The sequence below is a fragment of the Phyllopteryx taeniolatus genome, chromosome 3 (genome assembly GCF_024500385.1).
Source record: "Phyllopteryx taeniolatus isolate TA_2022b chromosome 3, UOR_Ptae_1.2, whole genome shotgun sequence".
Classification (NCBI taxonomy): domain Eukaryota; kingdom Metazoa; phylum Chordata; class Actinopteri; order Syngnathiformes; family Syngnathidae; genus Phyllopteryx; species Phyllopteryx taeniolatus.
In genome coordinates this window covers 5,917,931-5,935,467 of record NC_084504.1, presented here as the reverse complement: position 1 = coordinate 5,935,467, position 17,537 = coordinate 5,917,931, and the positions used below count along the sequence as shown (strand labels likewise).

Genomic DNA, 17,537 nt, shown 5'->3' with positions numbered 1-17,537 from the left:
TATCATCTTACATTTATGTTGCACGTTGTTTGCATGAAACCCTGACTGTGAGTTGTGTAACTTCCCAGTCAGTTCAATTTCATGCTAAGCTAAACTGAGCTAAGTGTTATCAAATGGATAAGACTTGCCTGAAATGACTTGTTTCCAATGACTGGAGTGGTTTAGAAATTATCTGTGCACGGGACTGAAGGATGCGCAGTGCAAGGTAAACATTCAACTTGATTTGCATAAGGTCTGGTCATGCTCAGGTGTTTAACGACCTGGGTATTCCCATAAATGTCCATATAGTCGGTTAATGCCAGTAAACTTCCATGAAAACTACTGGAATTTTGCAACCTTACAATGATGATGATATGTTCTCTAGTTTGACCCCCATTTTGATCATAAATGTAACCACATTTGGGGTCAGCCAATATTTAGAGATGTAGTGTAACTCCCACGATAGTATTATAATGTCTAGAGTATAATTTATATTGCGAATGTGTTAGCTTGCTGGCTAGGATTGCTACTAACTTTGCCACCTTGCACTTTGTTCACTTTATCTTGTCAGGCCTTTATCTTATGTTTTGTCCCTGGCAGGATATTGCCTCATTGTTTTTCTTTTTCTTCAAAATTCTTTCGCTTCTCACGTCGTCGGACCATTTTGTGTCTGATTTTTTTTTGCTAAATGGGCAGTCACTGACAGTAAAACGCTAAAATAATAGCAGATACAACACACACACATTTACAATCCCCTATTTCAATGAAGTCGGGACGTTGTGTAAAAGGTAAAACAAATAAATAAATAAACAACTGAATATAATGATTTCCAAATCCTTTTCAACCTGTATTCAATTGAAGACTGGTATTTAACGTTCAAACTGATCAACATTTTTGTTGTGTTTTTTGGGCAAATATTTTCTCATTTTGAATTTGATTCCAACAGCACGTTCCAAAAAAAAAAGCAAGGACAGGTGCAACAAAAAACTAAACATGCCATTAAAACTAACCAGCCCACGCGATTGCTGTAATCTGGAGGCTTGTCTCGCTGAGATTAAACAATGGATGTCCTGTAACTTTTTGCTTCTTAACGGCGAGAAAACTGAGCTGTTGATTATTTGCCCAGCTTGACATAGCCACTCGTTTTAAGGACCCCACTCTGAGTTTTGATGAAAGTACCATTACCCAAAGTGACTCAGCAGAAAAATCTTGGCTTTATATTTGACTCAACTTTCCCCTTTCAAAAGCACATTGAGAATATTACCAAAACTGTGTTTTTTTTTTCCATCTCTACATTATTGCTAAGATACAGCCCATTCTATCCGCTAGTGACGCAGAGATCATCGTCCACGCATTTGTTACGTCTCGCCTCCACGATTGTAACATGCTGCGTTCTGTATTTACAATGTCTAGTATTAAATAAAAGCCAGCAGTTAGTACAAAATGCTGCAACCTTTGACGAAGATGAGGAAGTTTGATCATATAACTCCGATACTGGCCAACTTGCATTGGTTCCTGGTCCACTTGAGATGCGATTTTTAAGGTTTTGTTGCTTATAAAATATTGCATGGCTTAGCACCTTACTTAGTGGTACTACATGTGCTGTCTTGAAACCTACGTTCGCAACAGGATGATCTTTTGGTGATTCCGAGACCCAAAAAGAAGTCAGCAGACTCTGGAGCATTTTCTATTGAGGCTCCAGTACTCTGCAACGTGTACTCTACCTGTGGATATTAGTTAGTCTACTGTTACCTCAGTAGAAATGTTTAAATCTGGACTTATTTTTTATACTTTGGCATTAAGTTAAAATACAGGCCAGTTTTACTGCCGCGTCTTCTCTGTCTTCCCCACTCTTCTCCTGCTCAGTGAGTGGGCTAGGGGACTGACGATGACCGAATCTGAGGCCGTTGTATGGATTGTGCGCTGACCAGCTGGGACAAGATCTGAGGTGGACCACTTCCCCGCAAGCCCTACTGTGGATGATTCTCCGAACGACTGGGCCAGCCTGGTCCTCCTGAAAGGGGGATCCCTCCATCTGTGGGAGGAAACCGGAGTACCCGGAGAAAACCCACGCAGGTGTGGCCGGGATTTGAAACCCTGTCCTCAGAACTGCGAGGCAGATGTGCTAACCAGTCGGTCACCGTGCCGCCACCATGATGGTGCCACCACCAATGCTTCATTGTAGGAACAGTGTTTTTTTGTTTTTGTTTTTGTTTTTGTTTTTTGGGTGGTGAGCAGTGATCTGTTTGTGCCAAACTTGTTATGGCCAAAAGGTTCAACCTTGGTTTCATCAGACCCTAACACATTATCCCACATTTGGGAGGTTTCGAGTACAACCCCAATTCCAATGAAGTTGGGACGCTGTGTATAAACATAAATAAAAACAGAATACAATGATTTGCAAATCATGTTCGGCCTATATGTAATTGAATACACTACAAAGACAAGATATTTAATGTTCAAACTGATAAACTTGATTGTTTTTAGCAAATCATTTTTCACTTTGAATTTTATGGCTGCAACACATTCCAAAAAAGCTGGGACAGGTGGCAAAAAAGACTGAGAAAGTTGAGGAATGCTTATCCAACACCTGTTTGGAACATCCCACAGGTGAACAGGCTAATTGGGAACAGGTGGGTGCCATGATTGGGTATAAAAGGAGCTTCCCTGAATTGCTCAGTCATTTACAAGCAAAGAAGGGGCGAGGTTCACCTCTTTGTGAACAAGTGCGTGAGAAAATAGTCCAACAGTTTAAGGACAATGTTCCTCAACGTACAATTGCAAGGAATTTAGGGATTTCATCATCCACAGTCCATAATATCATTAAAAGGTTCAGAGAATCTGGAGAAATCACTACATGTAAACGGCAAGGCCGAAAACCAACATTGAATGCCCGTGACCTTCGATCCCTCAGGCGGCACTGCATCACAAACCGACATCAATGTGTACAGGATATCACCACATGGGCTCAGGAACACTTCAGAAAACCATTGTCAGTAAATACTGTTCGGCGCTACATCCGTAAGATGTCTGTCGTAGTACCAACTGTCGGTATTTGTGAACCCCACTTGAGTCACAAACCTATCTTAAATATCAATGGGAATTCTGAATTTTATTTCAAAATTTCAAGCTGCAGTCATTTGTCATTGACTATATGACTGTATACTCCTGTCATCAATTTACACCTGATGATTTCATTTGTGACAGCTCACAGAGGTACAGTACTACCTTAGTAGTATTTCGCGGGCAAAGGCCTTTATTTTCCAAAATGCAGAGTATAAAAACATTGTACAAAAGATTTTGAACAATATTATAGCATATAGTTTTCCACAAATAAATATTGATACTCAGTTGAAATAACATCTTATACAACATATCATATTACAGTGGGTACGGAAAGTATTCATACCCCCTTAAATTTTTCAGTCTTTGTTATATTGGAACCATTTGCTAAAATGGTGCAGTGATGGTTGACTTTCTAGAACTTTCTCCCATCTCCCAACTGCATCTCTGGAGCTCAGCCACAGTGATCTTTGGGTTCTTCTTTACCTCTCTCACCAAGACTCTTCTGCCCCGACTGCTCAGTTTGGCCGGACGGCCAGCTCTAGGAAGGGTTCTGATCATCCCAAATGTCTTCCATTTAAGGATTATGGAGGCCACTTTGCTCTTAGGAACCTTAAGTGGTGCAGAATTTTTTTTTGTAACCTTTGCCAGATCTGCGCTTTGCCACAATTCTGTCTCTGAGCTCTTCAGGCAGTTCCTTTGACCTCATGATTCTCATTTGCTCTGATATGCACTCTAAGGTCTTATATAGACAGGTGTGTGGCTTTCCTAATCAAGTCCAATCAGTATAATCAAACACAGCTGGACTCCAATGAAGGTGAAGAACCATTTTAAGGATGATCAGAAGAAATGGACAGCACCCGAGTTAAATATGAGTGTCACAGCAAAGGGTCTGAATATTTATGGCTGTGTGATATTTCAGTTTTTCTTTTTGAATAAATCTGTCAATATGGGGTGCTGTGTATACATTAATGAGGGGAAAAAATTTACTTCAAGGATTTGACGGAAAAATTTAAGGGGGTCTGAATACTTTCCGTACCCACTGTATATCCACGATTGGCCGGTGATTAGTTGAGGGTGTATAAAGGTCAGGTCTGTCTTACTTTCTTTCATTTTCTTTTCTGCAATTCTTTCCTCCTGAAATGTTAAACAGCCTTTGCGCCACATAACCCCACACAGCAAACTCTACTGTAAATTTCAGCCTTCCAGATGCCATGTCCGCTCTGTGTGTTGTGGTTAACATGCCTACAGCAACACATAGTGCAATCAGTCATTGTAAACGTAAAGGCACTAATCTATTTGATATGATAGTTCTCTTGCAGGACGAGAAAATGTATCACAAGAAAGATTTCCTTATCATTTGAAAAGATCTATCTACTTAACAGTCCGCTCACAAAGGAGCCAACAAAAACTTCTCATCTGGGATCAGCAGCTAAGAAGAAACATCAACTCTAAAACAATAGCATTTCCTCAACGTTAAGTGGGAGTTTGGGGCTTTCGACTGAAGAACCGTTGAATGTCCCGTTGCAGTTCTTCATTTTGTCTCTGAGCTTCATCCCGGCTCCGCTCGGTGTTTTTTAGGCACGTTTCCAAGGCTGCCGCACGGCAACGCTCTGCCTCCAGAGTAGACTGAAGCTCAACTACAGTGGCCCTCAGCTCCTTTATCTCCTGCTGCATACTGCAAGCCAATGAAAATCAGTGGGTCAGATATAGCGGGGCACATTTGAATGCATATTTAGGTCCTAAAGCGTCTATAACTATGGCATGCAATACCCTTTGAAGGTTGTCGGCTCATAAATACATTTCTATCAGATAGATGGATTTTTTTCTAAAGGGCTTGTCCTCAATAGAGTCACGGGGCACATACACTGTTCACAAATGTTAGGGATATTCAGTTTTCGAGTGAAATCTTGGGATGGACCGAAAATGAACTGTAATCTCTACAGGTGAATTTAATTTGACCTTCTCTTAATTTTTGAATGCACGTGTCCAACTGCTAAATCTATCAGTACTTTTGGCACAACAAGCTGTTCTCTTAGGAGCTTACCGGCAAAACGTACAAGTGTTTGATCCATGAATTGACCAATACATTTCCAAGATTGTCCACATTGATTCCTTTCTATGACTCTTCCAGTCGCTCTTTCCTCCTGTTAAAACCTGTTGATCACGCTCTGTGACATTCTAAGCTCAGTGGCCACTTCCATGTGCGAGCATCCTGTTTGAAGCCTTCGAGTCTTGAAACCTTGACGCAAGCTACTGTTGATTAATTGCTATGTGTCATCTTGGTCTCATGATGTCAAAATGTGAACAGCGTGATGAAGAGGACTCTTTAAATACCAATGCTAATTGAACCAGGAAATGTATAGCTAGAGTCATGGATCAAACACCTGGTGTAAATGGTGCTGTGAGTAATGTTCTATGTATACTGGAAATAGATAAACAGTCATTCACACTCACATTAACACCTACGTGGAAGTTAGAGTTCAACGTGTATGTTTTTGGAATGAGGGTAAAGCAAGATTACCATGCAAACGCCACACAGGAGGAGGGCCTGAGCTGAGATTTGGACCCAGAACCTCTACACTGACTAACCACTAGCACACTGTGCTGCCTTTAGATAAAATAGCAATATTGATGAGAATAAAATACAAAGTCAGTCCTGACCTGTCAAGAGACTGCTTGCAATCTTTCTTCTGTGCAGTCCTGTTGCTGACCTCCTGACTTAAACCGAGATCAGCACCCTTTTGGGCCTGAGCAGACTGGGAGTAACTGTCAGTTTTTTGGGAGCTGGAAGTAGTGGAAGCCTTGTTAGCCGCTCCTTCTTGCACACCGAACGCTACCGCTCCCTCCTTGATGTTTGTTGGTGACCCTTTTAAAAAAGATCCTGAACTGTGGAGATCCAGGATCTTGAAGATGTCGTCTGACAACGTCCCACTCTTGTCTTCCACTAGCTCATGGATGCGACTCCAGCGGTTGATGGTGCCAGCCTTTGCCGCAATCCCTGTGAGGGGGCAATTGAAGGTGGGCAGAGTTTGGGTGCGTTTGCGAGGGCTCCCGTACCAGTTGTCAGAAGATGAAACAGAATCTTGAAGAACATCTGGAGCGCTGCTGTTTCCTCTCAGGGAACCTGGACTGTCAATTTTATCCATCTTGGTTGACTCCGAAAAAGAACTCTCACCAATCTGGAACGGAAATATGAATAATGAAATGTTTTGTATGTGTTTCCTTTTAACTGGAAAGGTCCAGAAGTATTTCATTGCGCACTGTATTAAGTACAGCCAGAGGCGGCGGAACTTTTTACCCTACGTGTGTGATGTGTCCCTTTGCTGGGCCACAATACCCTTTTCCAGGACTGGAAAATTTTGATGAGAAACAAACAAGAAATAGTTGACATTACTACTGATTCTGCAGGTTCTGACCACAGTAGATTGACATGGCAGCAAAAAAAAGAGGCTGAAATCTGACTGGACAAAACAACTTACACGTACTGGAAGTAGTACAGCCAAGAGAAACTCTTGGAAATAACATTTTTTGATTGACTGTTTTGAATAAGGTGACCGACCGACTGGTTAGCACATCTGCCGAATGTGAGTGTGAATGTTTGTTTGTTTGTATGTGCCCTGCGATTGGCTGGCGACCAGTTCTGGGTGTACCTCGCCTCCTGCCCAATGATAGCTGGGATAGGCTCCAGCACTAGTGAGGATAAGCGGTACAGAAAATGGATGAATGAATTCATGTTTTGAATAAATTATTACAATTTAATGGAACAAATATGAGTATATATGTTGTAAATGTCAGTGTTTTTAATAGACCAGCAGAGAAGGCCTTGGTGGCCCCTACTTGCCACCACTGATAGCTATGTACTGTATGTGATGAAGTTCAATTTGATATTTGATTTCATTTGAATTGAGTAATTTATTTTTGTAAAACGTGGAGAAAAAATATTGTATGAATTACATTGATTGGCCACAATAGTACGACTCCACTTGCACTATGCACTGAGCTGCAAAACAAGAACCGGAGCAAAGAAATTCTGCCTTAAAAGCTAATGCTCACTTTTAAATGAGGTATTAAATAAACAATATGTTCATTATTTTGGTTGTAGTCTTCTTTCTTCTTGCATCAGACAATGATCGATGTCAACCAAAACTGAACATTACTCTACTGTCTTCTTGAAGCAGAATATTTGATACAGCTTATATGACTATTTACTGGCTTACTATTGAATTTTTTTTTTTAATCAAATGCGTATTTAATAGGGCTGTCAAAATGTAAACATTAACGCATATGATTAATCACACAAAAAATATATATCGCATGAAGTAACTCATCTTAATCTTATTTCATTTATTATTACCAGTGCAAAGCCTAGTGAGGAGACTGCGATTGGAGTGCCCGGTGGCAAATTTTGCTTCAAAAGTTTCGATAAAACAAAGGTAATTTGCATACAGTGCCGCACTGAACTCTTTTTTTCATCGAAGCAAACATTTAAAATACCATCGCAAAGCAAAATGGTGTATTCTGCGTGGTATAATTAGCGTCTGTGATTAATTGCGATTAATCAAAATACAAAAGTGCGATTAATCTGATGAAAACATTTATCTATTGACAGCCCTAGTATTTAACCTAACCAGAAAGAGCTTGTAATATGTACTACATAATATAATATAAAGTGTTATGGATTGCTGGAAATTGTGGTGTTTGTTTCTGTCCTTTTTATTTGTCAAGTATTGGGTTCACTTTTAAAACGAGCTCACGCTGCACCTGCATTAACCAGAGCATGCATTGAAAATAAAAGGGCCGGGTATTACTGTACCTCAGTAGACCCCCAGCCCACAAGGTTGCGAGGAGAGTTCTTCTGGTTCTCGGTCTTGCTGGAGGGAGGCGAGGGAGGCACGTCGTTGCAAAGGGGAAAGAAATCTTCGTGTTGTCGGATCATCACAGTCATCAACCGCTGGATGGAAGGAGTTGCTGTTAAGAAAAGTAAACTCAATCATTAATGCTTCCTTTTTCTGATGAATTCAAATGAATATTGTTACATGTTGTCATATTTCTTCATTCATTTGAAGATTTGTATTGTTATTGTATTTGCAGAGCCGACTTCTTATAACCACCAATGGGAATCTAAGAGATTACAGGTGATATTGTTTTCCATAAAAGTTGTGTGAGCTCTCTAAACATATACAACAGATTAGAAATGACAGCAAGCTTGGCATAGTCACAGTGCTGTCATATGTTATGAGCACATTAGAAACTGAAAATGAGTTTGGTTTCAAGCGGGTTTCCTCTGATTGAGTGACGTAGCTTTAAACGTCCAGGAACACACACATTTTCAACAAAACACTATGGCAAACAACAGAATGCGAGAACAGTGAGATCCAAATCAAAGATGAGGCAGCGTTCTGCCTTTACCACGATGATAAGGCTTAGTTTTCATCGTCTCTTCCCATGTTCGGAAAACGTGCACGTTATATGCATGTCTAAATTGCCCATAGGGAATTGTCTAGCTCTGTGTGTCAGTCCTGTGATTGGGTGGTGATCAGTCCAGTTTACCCGGTACCTTGGACAGGATAACTGGTATAGACAGAGGATGAATGGAAATATTGGTACCCTTCATCACTGAGATGGGGTCTTCTAACTGCGGTTTGAGCAGGTTGATTCCCATCACCGTGGCAAGGTTCTCTATGTTCATCTTGTTGGCTTTGGAGTTCAGCTGCACCTCAAACAAGAACCTATGGAGCAAACGGGTACACAATGGAAGTTGTTGTTTACATTGATTTAATTGTGGTTGTAGTTGAAACTATTTATACAGTTATTGGGCATACATGTACATAGTTTTTATGTCACATCCCGCAATGCTTCAGCTCACCGGCAGACATAACTTAGGAGATTGTAGTTGATTCTAGGGAGGAGGGTGATCTGCTTGTCTAACTTTTCTTTACCCTGAAAGGACACATTTCATCACAGAAGGACACACATGCTTGGAATTTCACACACAAGTGTACACAGTGTCAGCGCATATACTGTAGATGCGCAGACATGTTGGAGGTCAAACGTACTGCTTTATTGTCAGAGTCCAACATGTTGCTGCAGTCCAAAAAGTCTTGGTACTGAGTCCATGGCACCACAGGCTCTGGCAGCTCCCGCAAATACAGCTTGAGCAGTGACGCCACTGTGTGGACATCTGTGTCACTGTGGAAAAGCAACACACAAAACAACTTCACATCAACGACAATATGTACCCTTGCCCAATCGAATTTAATCTAATGGCTGAAGCGCTGTATGAACCAAAATAATAATGCTTGGCTTGATTTATACTGTCAAATAAGTATGAATTCAGCAAAGTTTATTACTGTACAACTGCAGGGCACATCATACTGAGCATGATCTAATATTTTGGTTACGCTTCTTCAAAGGGGACATATTACGGAAAATGTACTTTTTCCAGCTGACCATTAAAATGTGTTAACTATTGATCCATGGGGTATTTTGATGAAAGCATGTGTCAAACATTGTCATTCAAGTAAGCTTTTGGTCCAGACCAGACAAGCGGACCAAAGGGCTTTTCCTGGTGTGAATAAAACACCTGGGACTGCTTTAAAATGGGGAGGGAGGGGGAATGCATCGTCTCCTTTTACTTTTAGCTGCAAATCTCATGTGATGGTTCAAAAATGTGGTGGTCAATGACTGTACTTTTAACCACATAGACAGACTCAATGTTTCACTGATGTAAGCTGTACGGAAAAACGAAGCAGTTCAAATTGTGTAACACACGCTCGCATCCTCTTGCGTACCCAGCCAGAACAGGATGTGGTATCAGCTGCCCCTTCAAGTTTCTCTACAGGTCTCCCATGTCTCTTAAACAAGAATTGTCAGTCTTTCACCGCCTTCTTTGCAAAAAGTTTGGCAAGATATATATGCGTAAAGAGGAAATGAGCTCTCTTTAAAATGTGTCTAAGGATTCCTTTGTGTGATTAAGAAAATGGCTGTGAATCGTTTATTCTCAAAGCTCAACAAGTAAAAATAACACAGATGCTGTACACAACTCAAAAAAAGTTGGGGAAATCATTAATTCTGTGAGTAAATCCAATGAGTAACTGCACCATTCCTGCCACCGTCCCCAGCAGTGTAACCTTGTTATGCCAAACTTGAATCATTTTGGAGCTGATGACACACAAGGAGAACAGGGGCTATTTTGGCTTGCAGAAGAAGTAGGCCAAATTAAGCAGTCACTAGGAAGTACATGCTAGCATCTTACACATCTGATAAATTACCAGATTAGCATACACCAGAACTGACCAGGATGTCACTGTCGCACACAACCCACAGTCAGGGTTTCATGATAAAAATGCAACATTAGTCCTTACTACAGCAACATTACATGGCACAATCCACGCAGCTTCACAATTCACCATCGCTCCAGCGTCATTTAATCAAAGTGTAAATTGATTTATTTCAGCCACTAACAGTGAGATAAAGAGAGAATCAATACAAAATAAAAAATTTGAATGACTGTGTTGATCATTAGCATATAGTTACGTCACTTTCTGTCATAGTACCACACACGTGCCATGCCAAGTGTTGTGTCAGTTGACTGCTTTCAAACTTAGCATTTGGTGCCTCCGCTAATTTGTTTTATCACAGAAAACGGTCAATTACAATATTTTATTGTGAAATAACACAGTAAAATGGTGATTTCACAATAATATTATTGATATAGTACAACCCCAATTCCAATGAAGTTGGGACGTTGTGTTAAACATAAATAAGAACAGAATACAATGATTTGCAAACAATGTTCAACCTATATTTAACTACATAGACAAGATATTTAATGTTCAAACTGGCAAACTTTATTGTTTTTAGCAAATAATCATAAATTTTATGGCTGCAACACGTTCCAAAAAAGCTGGGACAGGGTCACGTTTACCACTGTGTTACATCACCTTTTCTTTTAACAACATTCAATAAACGTTCGGGAACTGAGCACACTAATTGTTGAAGCTTTGTAGGTGGAATTCTTTCCCATTGTTACTTGATGTACAGCTTCAGCTGTTCAACAGTCCGGGGTCTCCGTTGTCATATTTTACGCTTCATAATGCGCCACACATTTTCAATGGGAGACAGGTCTGGACTGCATACAGGCCAGTCTAGTACCCACACTCTCTTACTACGTAGCCACACTGTTGTAACACCTGCAGAATGTGGTTTGCCATTGTCTTGCTGAAATAAGCTGGGGCATCCATGAAAAAGATGTTGCTTGGATGGCAGCATATGTTTCTCCAAAACCTGTATGTACCTTTCAGCATTAATGGTGCCTTCACAGATGTTAAGTTACCCATGCCATTGGCACTAACACAGCCCCATACCATCACAGATGCTGGCTTTGAACTTTGCGTCCATAACAGTCCGGATGGTTATTTTCCTCTTTGGCCCAGAGGACACGACGTCCACAATTTCCAAAAACAATTTGAAATGTGGACTCGTCGGACCACAGAACACTTTTCCACTTCGCATCAGTCCATCTTAGAGGAGCTCGGGCCCAGAGAAGCCGGCGGCGTTTCTGGGTGTTGTTGATAAATGGCTTTTGCTTTGCAGAGTAGTGTTTCAAGTTGCACTTACAGATGTAGCGCCGAACTGTATTTACTGACATTGGTTTACTGAAGTGTTCCTGAGCCCATGTGGTGATATCCTTTACACATTGATGTCTGTTTTTAATGCAGTGCCGCCTGAGGGATCAAAGGTCACGGGCATTCAATGTTGGTTTTCGGCCTTGCCACTTACATGCAGTGATTTCTCCAGATTCTCTGAACCTTTTGATGATATTATGGACCGTAGATGATGAAATCCCTAAATTATTTGCAATTGTACGTTGAGGAACATTGTCCTTCAACTGTTCGACTATTTTCTCACGCACTCGCCTCATCTTTGCTAGTGAATGATTGAGCAATTCAGGGAAGCTCCTTTTATACCCAATCATGGCACAGACCTGTTCCCAATTAGCCTGTTCACCTGTGGGATGTTCCAAACAGCTGTTGGATGAGCATTCCACAACTTTCTCAGTCTTTTTTGCCACTTGTCCCAGCTTTTTTGGAATGTGTTGCAGCCATAAAATTCTAAGTTAATGATTATTTGCTGAAAACAATCAAGTTTATCCGTTTAAACATTAAATATCTTGTCTTTGTAGTGTATTAAATTAAATATAGGTTGAACATGGTTTGCAAAACATTGTATTCTGTTTTTATTTATGCTTAACACAACGAACGTCCAACTTCATTGGAATTGGGGTTTTACAACACAGTGGTAAATGTGTCCCTGTCTCACCTTTTTTGGAACATGTTGCGGGCATCAAACTCAAAATGAGTGAATATTTGCAAAAAAAAAAAACATTATGGCTTATCAATTTTAACATCTTTGTAGTCTAATCAATTGTGAATCTAGGTTTAAAATGATTTGCTAATTATTCTTTTTGTATTCACATACGTGTGTCTGTGTATAGGTATGTATATATGTATATATATATATAATTTATTTATTTTTTGCCACCTGTCCCAGCTTTTTTAGGGTTGATCATGATTTGCAAATCACTGTATTCTGTTTTTATTTATGTTTAGCACAACGTCCCAACTTCATTGGAATTGGGGTTGTACTTTACTGTGAGATAATACGCTAAAACAGTGATTTCACAAACCAAATCTCAATACAGTGTCATCAAATATTGTGAAAGCCTGGTAACATTTTACAGTGCAGTCCAGGATGTAGCCTACTTCTTGCACAAAGTCAGCTAGGATAGGCTCCAGCGCACCCATGACCCGAATGAGAACAACTGGTATTGAAACCCCATGGATGTTTGGAGATATTGTAGTAAAACAGAAGAAGTGTGCATATGACCTGGGGAAGGACGGCCTCTCTCCTGCGTCGAAGGCATCTCTGAATTGTTTGACAGTGTTGTCCTGACCAGGGAGACGGAAGATGCCCTCCTCATTTAGACCGTGTTCCCTGATATATTCCACACACGTTTGGACCAGGATGGGCACCATCTGGGGCCCAAAACGTTGCTCATATATCACTGTGTCCCTGAGACTTTTTCCAAACACTACAGGGACACAGAAGACATTTAACATCTTGGACCAATAATCTTTCTCTCTCTGAAGAAGATATTTTGACATATTTCATCATTGCCCTTTTGAAACTAAAATAAATATATATAATAACATCATTCTGGACAACAACAAAAAATATTGTTTACAGCTTTACTTTGTGAGGTCAAGGAAAAGGAACTATGAACTACAAGAATAATGACGTGAAATAACTGTCACTTGCTTAATTTATTGCTGAAGCAAAGTGTTATCTTTAGTACCAATTGGAATTAGTGGATTTCCATTTCCATTTTTATTTACAGGACTGTTTCGGTGAATTGCATGTTACCGAACCTCCACTCGGAACACCGATGACTCTGCGCAGAGTGCGGACCCACTCATCCATATCAGTTTGGGAGTTGGCCATGAACAGATGAGGGCATCGCTCCTTGTCCCCACTGGTACCTGTTGGAAATCAAAGCTGAATGTTAAGAACGAGAGAAAGGGAAAATAATAGATATAGCTGTCCATCACTCTGGCTGGAGTTAGTTACGCAACCCTTTTATACTGCATAGTGTGTATTATATCATATTTAGAAGGAAATTAAAGGTCACCTAATGGAAATGTGTGTGTATATAGGTGAAGGTATTTATAATTAACTAGTATTTCGTCAATCTTCTTACCTGATATGATTTCAAAGATGTACTTCCCAGGCTCATCTGAGTTTAAGGGGAGTTCATTGACCTTACTGAACTGAAGCTGGATAAAGCCCTAAAAATAATAATAATAAATACATAAAAGAAATGCTGTGAAAACAGGAGCATGGACAAGCGCACATTGAATGCACTGAAACAGTGATGAATATTTTAGAGATGCTCAATGTATTGCAGTAGTTCTACTCCAAAAAATGAAATTCATATCTCACACAAATTCATTAAGCACATTCAGAAAGAAATTCCTACATAATTTCTGCATTATAAGCTCACTTTGATTGTTTCATATGAGTATTAAAATATCTGAAGATGGGGAATTTTAGGTTTTTGCTTCCTTCTCAGCTATAATCATCCAAATGACCCCAAAAAAAGTGATGAAATATTTAACTGTGCGAAGTGCTTTAATGTGATATGCTGTATGAGTTTCACTTTCCAAATTGAACAACTGAAATGAAGTTTTCCGTGATATTCTAATTTATTCAAATTGATGGAGATTCTTTTAAAAACAAATGTTTTATTCTCATAATCTACAGCCATTTTTTTTTTTTTTGTGGGGGGGGTTAGGGTTAGAGTCAAAATAAAGCATAATTTCTTACCAGGATGGCCGTTTCACGGTCATCTTTGTGGTAGGTCAGAGTGCTTCCCCTCAGCACAAAGTAGCGCTGGTGCCAGTTCTTCACTAAAGACCTTTGTTGTTTCTTGAGCCAGCCGGTCTTCAAAGGCCTCTCCATGGAGCGTCGTGAGCCCGCAGTCGAACCTGGGCTTCCCTCACCAGATAGTATGCTCTTAGCGCGCGCTAAAACACGGGAAAACAGATTGTCAAATGGAACAATTCCCGCAAGACAGAAAAGTAACAGAACATGTAACATCTGCACTGCTTGACTGCTGCAGGGCTCTTCCTCTTTTTGCTATGAATATTCACCAACCGTTAAGAGTGAAGAGGCTTATTTCTGCTCTATGTTTATACTTTTAGAGTGGATAGAAACTGTTTCTTTTTGCCAGCCAAGTTCCTATTGTGCCCGCCTGCACAGGGCTGTTATTGTTTTGCAGCAATATTATTGCAGTCGGACAATACACAAGACGGGTCTGCGATTAAGTGTTATGTCGTAGCAAAAATCTAAACTATATGACACCCGTTGTGTCACAGTTTCAAGCGTTCTTGGTGTGATGAAAGAAATGAGGTTCGAGGTGTACGTGTCGTGATGTAGACACAGCAGGACAGCAGAGATGGTGGGACCATATCCAGGCCCAGCTACTCACTTCTTCAATTCACCGTGTCTTGTGACGCAAAGATAGAGAGGAAGAGAAGAAGTAGCACCTCGCCGGTGTAAACAGGAAGTTGCCGCATCATTGCCTGAGGCCTCCACCTGCAAGCTTCAATACATTGTCTCGTTTTTCAAAAGCATCACCCTCCTTTGATTAGAGACAACACACACACAGTCACACCAAAAACTGACATTCGTACTTAAGTCAACTGCCACAGCCCTTCAAATATGCATTTTTTAATTTGTATTTACTTTTTTTTATTACAATGCAGCCCATGGGGGGCACAAGCCAGTGCAAACTGTTGGCCGGTCCCGAGCCCTGATAAATGCAGAGGGTTGCGTCAGGAAGGGCATCGGGCTTAAAACTTTGCCAAACAAATATGAGCGTTCATCCAAAGAGCTCGTTAAAATAATAATATTAAATACTTGCCACTTTAATGGTATGTTCTTATGCAGATGCTCACATTAAGGCACCGGAGCGTAATGTAAAATACTGTATGGTTTAACGTGGGACAATGCTCAGGTAGGTAGGCAACATCCTTAATGCAGCAAAATGCATTTTCCACACATACGAGGTACAGTTATAGCAAATGAAACACGATCTGCAACATAGGCCTACTGTATATTAGGGCTGCACGATATTGGAAAAAAATGACGTTGCGAATATTTTTTTAAACCTGCGATATATATTGCAATGTGAAATAATACAGCATCAGTGTTGGGAACGTTCATTTTCTACGTGAACTAGCTGAAAGTTCAATTTATCATTCCAAAAATGAACTCGTTCAGTTCATAGTTCATAATTGAACATTTTGAACGAATATTTATTTTTATTTTTTTCCAATATTGGCTATTACCCTCAAAATACTGCCATTTCATTTCCCCATTGTTGCCACCCTTTCAGTTCACACTGGTAGCCAGCTGCAGCTTTCACCCTCCAATGTCAAAAACATGTTTGAAAAACATGTTTTTCAAAATGGGTAATTCAAACGGAAACAGGACTTTTGGCCTCAATGTGCAAAGAAAAATACGCAAAACAGTATGGCAGGAACGATGATGAAAGGACATTGATAACTTTGCATTCCTCGCAGCTCTGGCTGACTATATTAACAAAATAATTGATTTATTGTTACATTACAAAACAAAACACATTCCACATTATCACAGTGGGATAGCACAGTTTTACCTAAAGCATTCAAATAATAATTTTCCCAGTAATGCATTTTTGCACTTATGTACTGTATTACAAAAGAACATATTCCGTTTTATTTACGCGGTGTCCCTGAACGCACCTCGCGCACTCACGCTGCCCGCAGAAGTGAAATCGAAAATGCAGCGTTCCTTGTGTTGTTTGAAGCGTTATTCGGACATGCTAATTTTATTAGCATGTCCGAATACGTCTCTCTGTTGGTCACTTTTAATATTACACGATATATTACAGTACATCAGCATTATTACGCACGCGTACATCGCGTTAACGATGCCCCAAAAACAAAATATCTTGCAGCCCTCGCCTATATATATTTAAAAAAATAAAAATTTAAAAAAGCATCCGAATCTTAAAGATTCCCGTATTGACTTCTCAAAGAAGCAAGACCCTCGCATCTCCCACGAGGCCCGACAAATAGTTGGACAGAATCACAGCTTGCTGTGATTGCGCTGAATTGAAATTCCCCTTCAGTCCGAGTCAGCACTCAAATGTCACAGCACGCGTGCGAACCTCCTTCATCACAATGTTGCGAACATGCCTGAGGGGGGACGAGGCGTTCGAACTCAGGCAATTGAGCATTATCATACGAATACACAACATCGTACTTCAACGTGTGAAAAATAAATATTCATACAGCAAAGGTCATTACCGACATTTAGAGCTATGACTACAATTATATTGCATTTGAGCAACATCCACATCGGCTATAGTACACTTTTTACACATCACGTTGGCTAGTAGATAAGAGTTTTAGTATGGGCAAATTTTCCAATGCTAATGAAGTCTTGTCTGTCCTGCTGTCAGCGAAGGCAGCACGGCTTACCAATGCGAGCCGTCTCAAGTTTGAAAGTGCTGAAATCCCAGTTGCGAGGTAGTTTCAAAGACATACTGTAGTCGTCAATGTACAGCGCAGGTCACTGTTTAATTTTACACACACACACACACACACGCACGCGCTCACACACATACAAGGCAGATATCGCAAACCACGCTTCCTGCTTCCTGTGTTCATCTTTGCCTTTTTTTTTTCCCCTCTCAACATTTCAAACGCATGTTTCATCATAGTCCTATGCTGCCATGTTCAGACTTGTTTTGTATATCTTTCGAGATGATTCAATTCCATTAATGCTGTACAATGAAGTCATGTTTTGGTTTGACTCCTTCAGTGATGCTGATGATGTCAAGTGGATTCCTTTGCACAAAATAAATGCAACGGAATGTCATAGAT

General features: G+C 40.3%; 1 protein-coding gene across 3 annotated transcripts; it reads right to left on the bottom strand.

The window, feature by feature from the left end:
- Window positions 1-3,212: 3,212 nt before the first annotated feature.
- Window positions 3,213-17,316, bottom strand: arhgap25 (Rho GTPase activating protein 25). 3 transcript variants are annotated; one of them, XM_061766625.1, is made up of 12 exons: window positions 17,133-17,274; window positions 15,095-15,208; window positions 14,431-14,630; window positions 13,805-13,892; window positions 13,476-13,586; window positions 12,934-13,138; window positions 9,102-9,234; window positions 8,912-8,985; window positions 8,653-8,774; window positions 7,859-8,013; window positions 5,707-6,224; window positions 3,213-4,720 (listed from the first exon to the last, which is right to left on the bottom strand). In XM_061766625.1, the coding sequence occupies exons 3-12, from the start codon at window positions 14,563-14,565 to the stop codon at window positions 4,519-4,521; spliced, it is 1,743 nt and encodes a 580-aa protein (XP_061622609.1). In that variant the 5' UTR covers window positions 14,566-14,630; window positions 15,095-15,208; window positions 17,133-17,274; the 3' UTR covers window positions 3,213-4,518. The 3 variants fall into 3 exon arrangements, with proteins under 3 accessions (XP_061622609.1, XP_061622608.1, XP_061622610.1); XM_061766624.1 differs by lacking the exon at window positions 15,095-15,208 and having other exon boundaries at window positions 17,133-17,316; XM_061766626.1 differs by lacking the exons at window positions 15,095-15,208; window positions 17,133-17,274 and having other exon boundaries at window positions 12,934-13,082; window positions 14,431-14,568.
- Window positions 17,317-17,537: the final 221 nt, after the last annotated feature.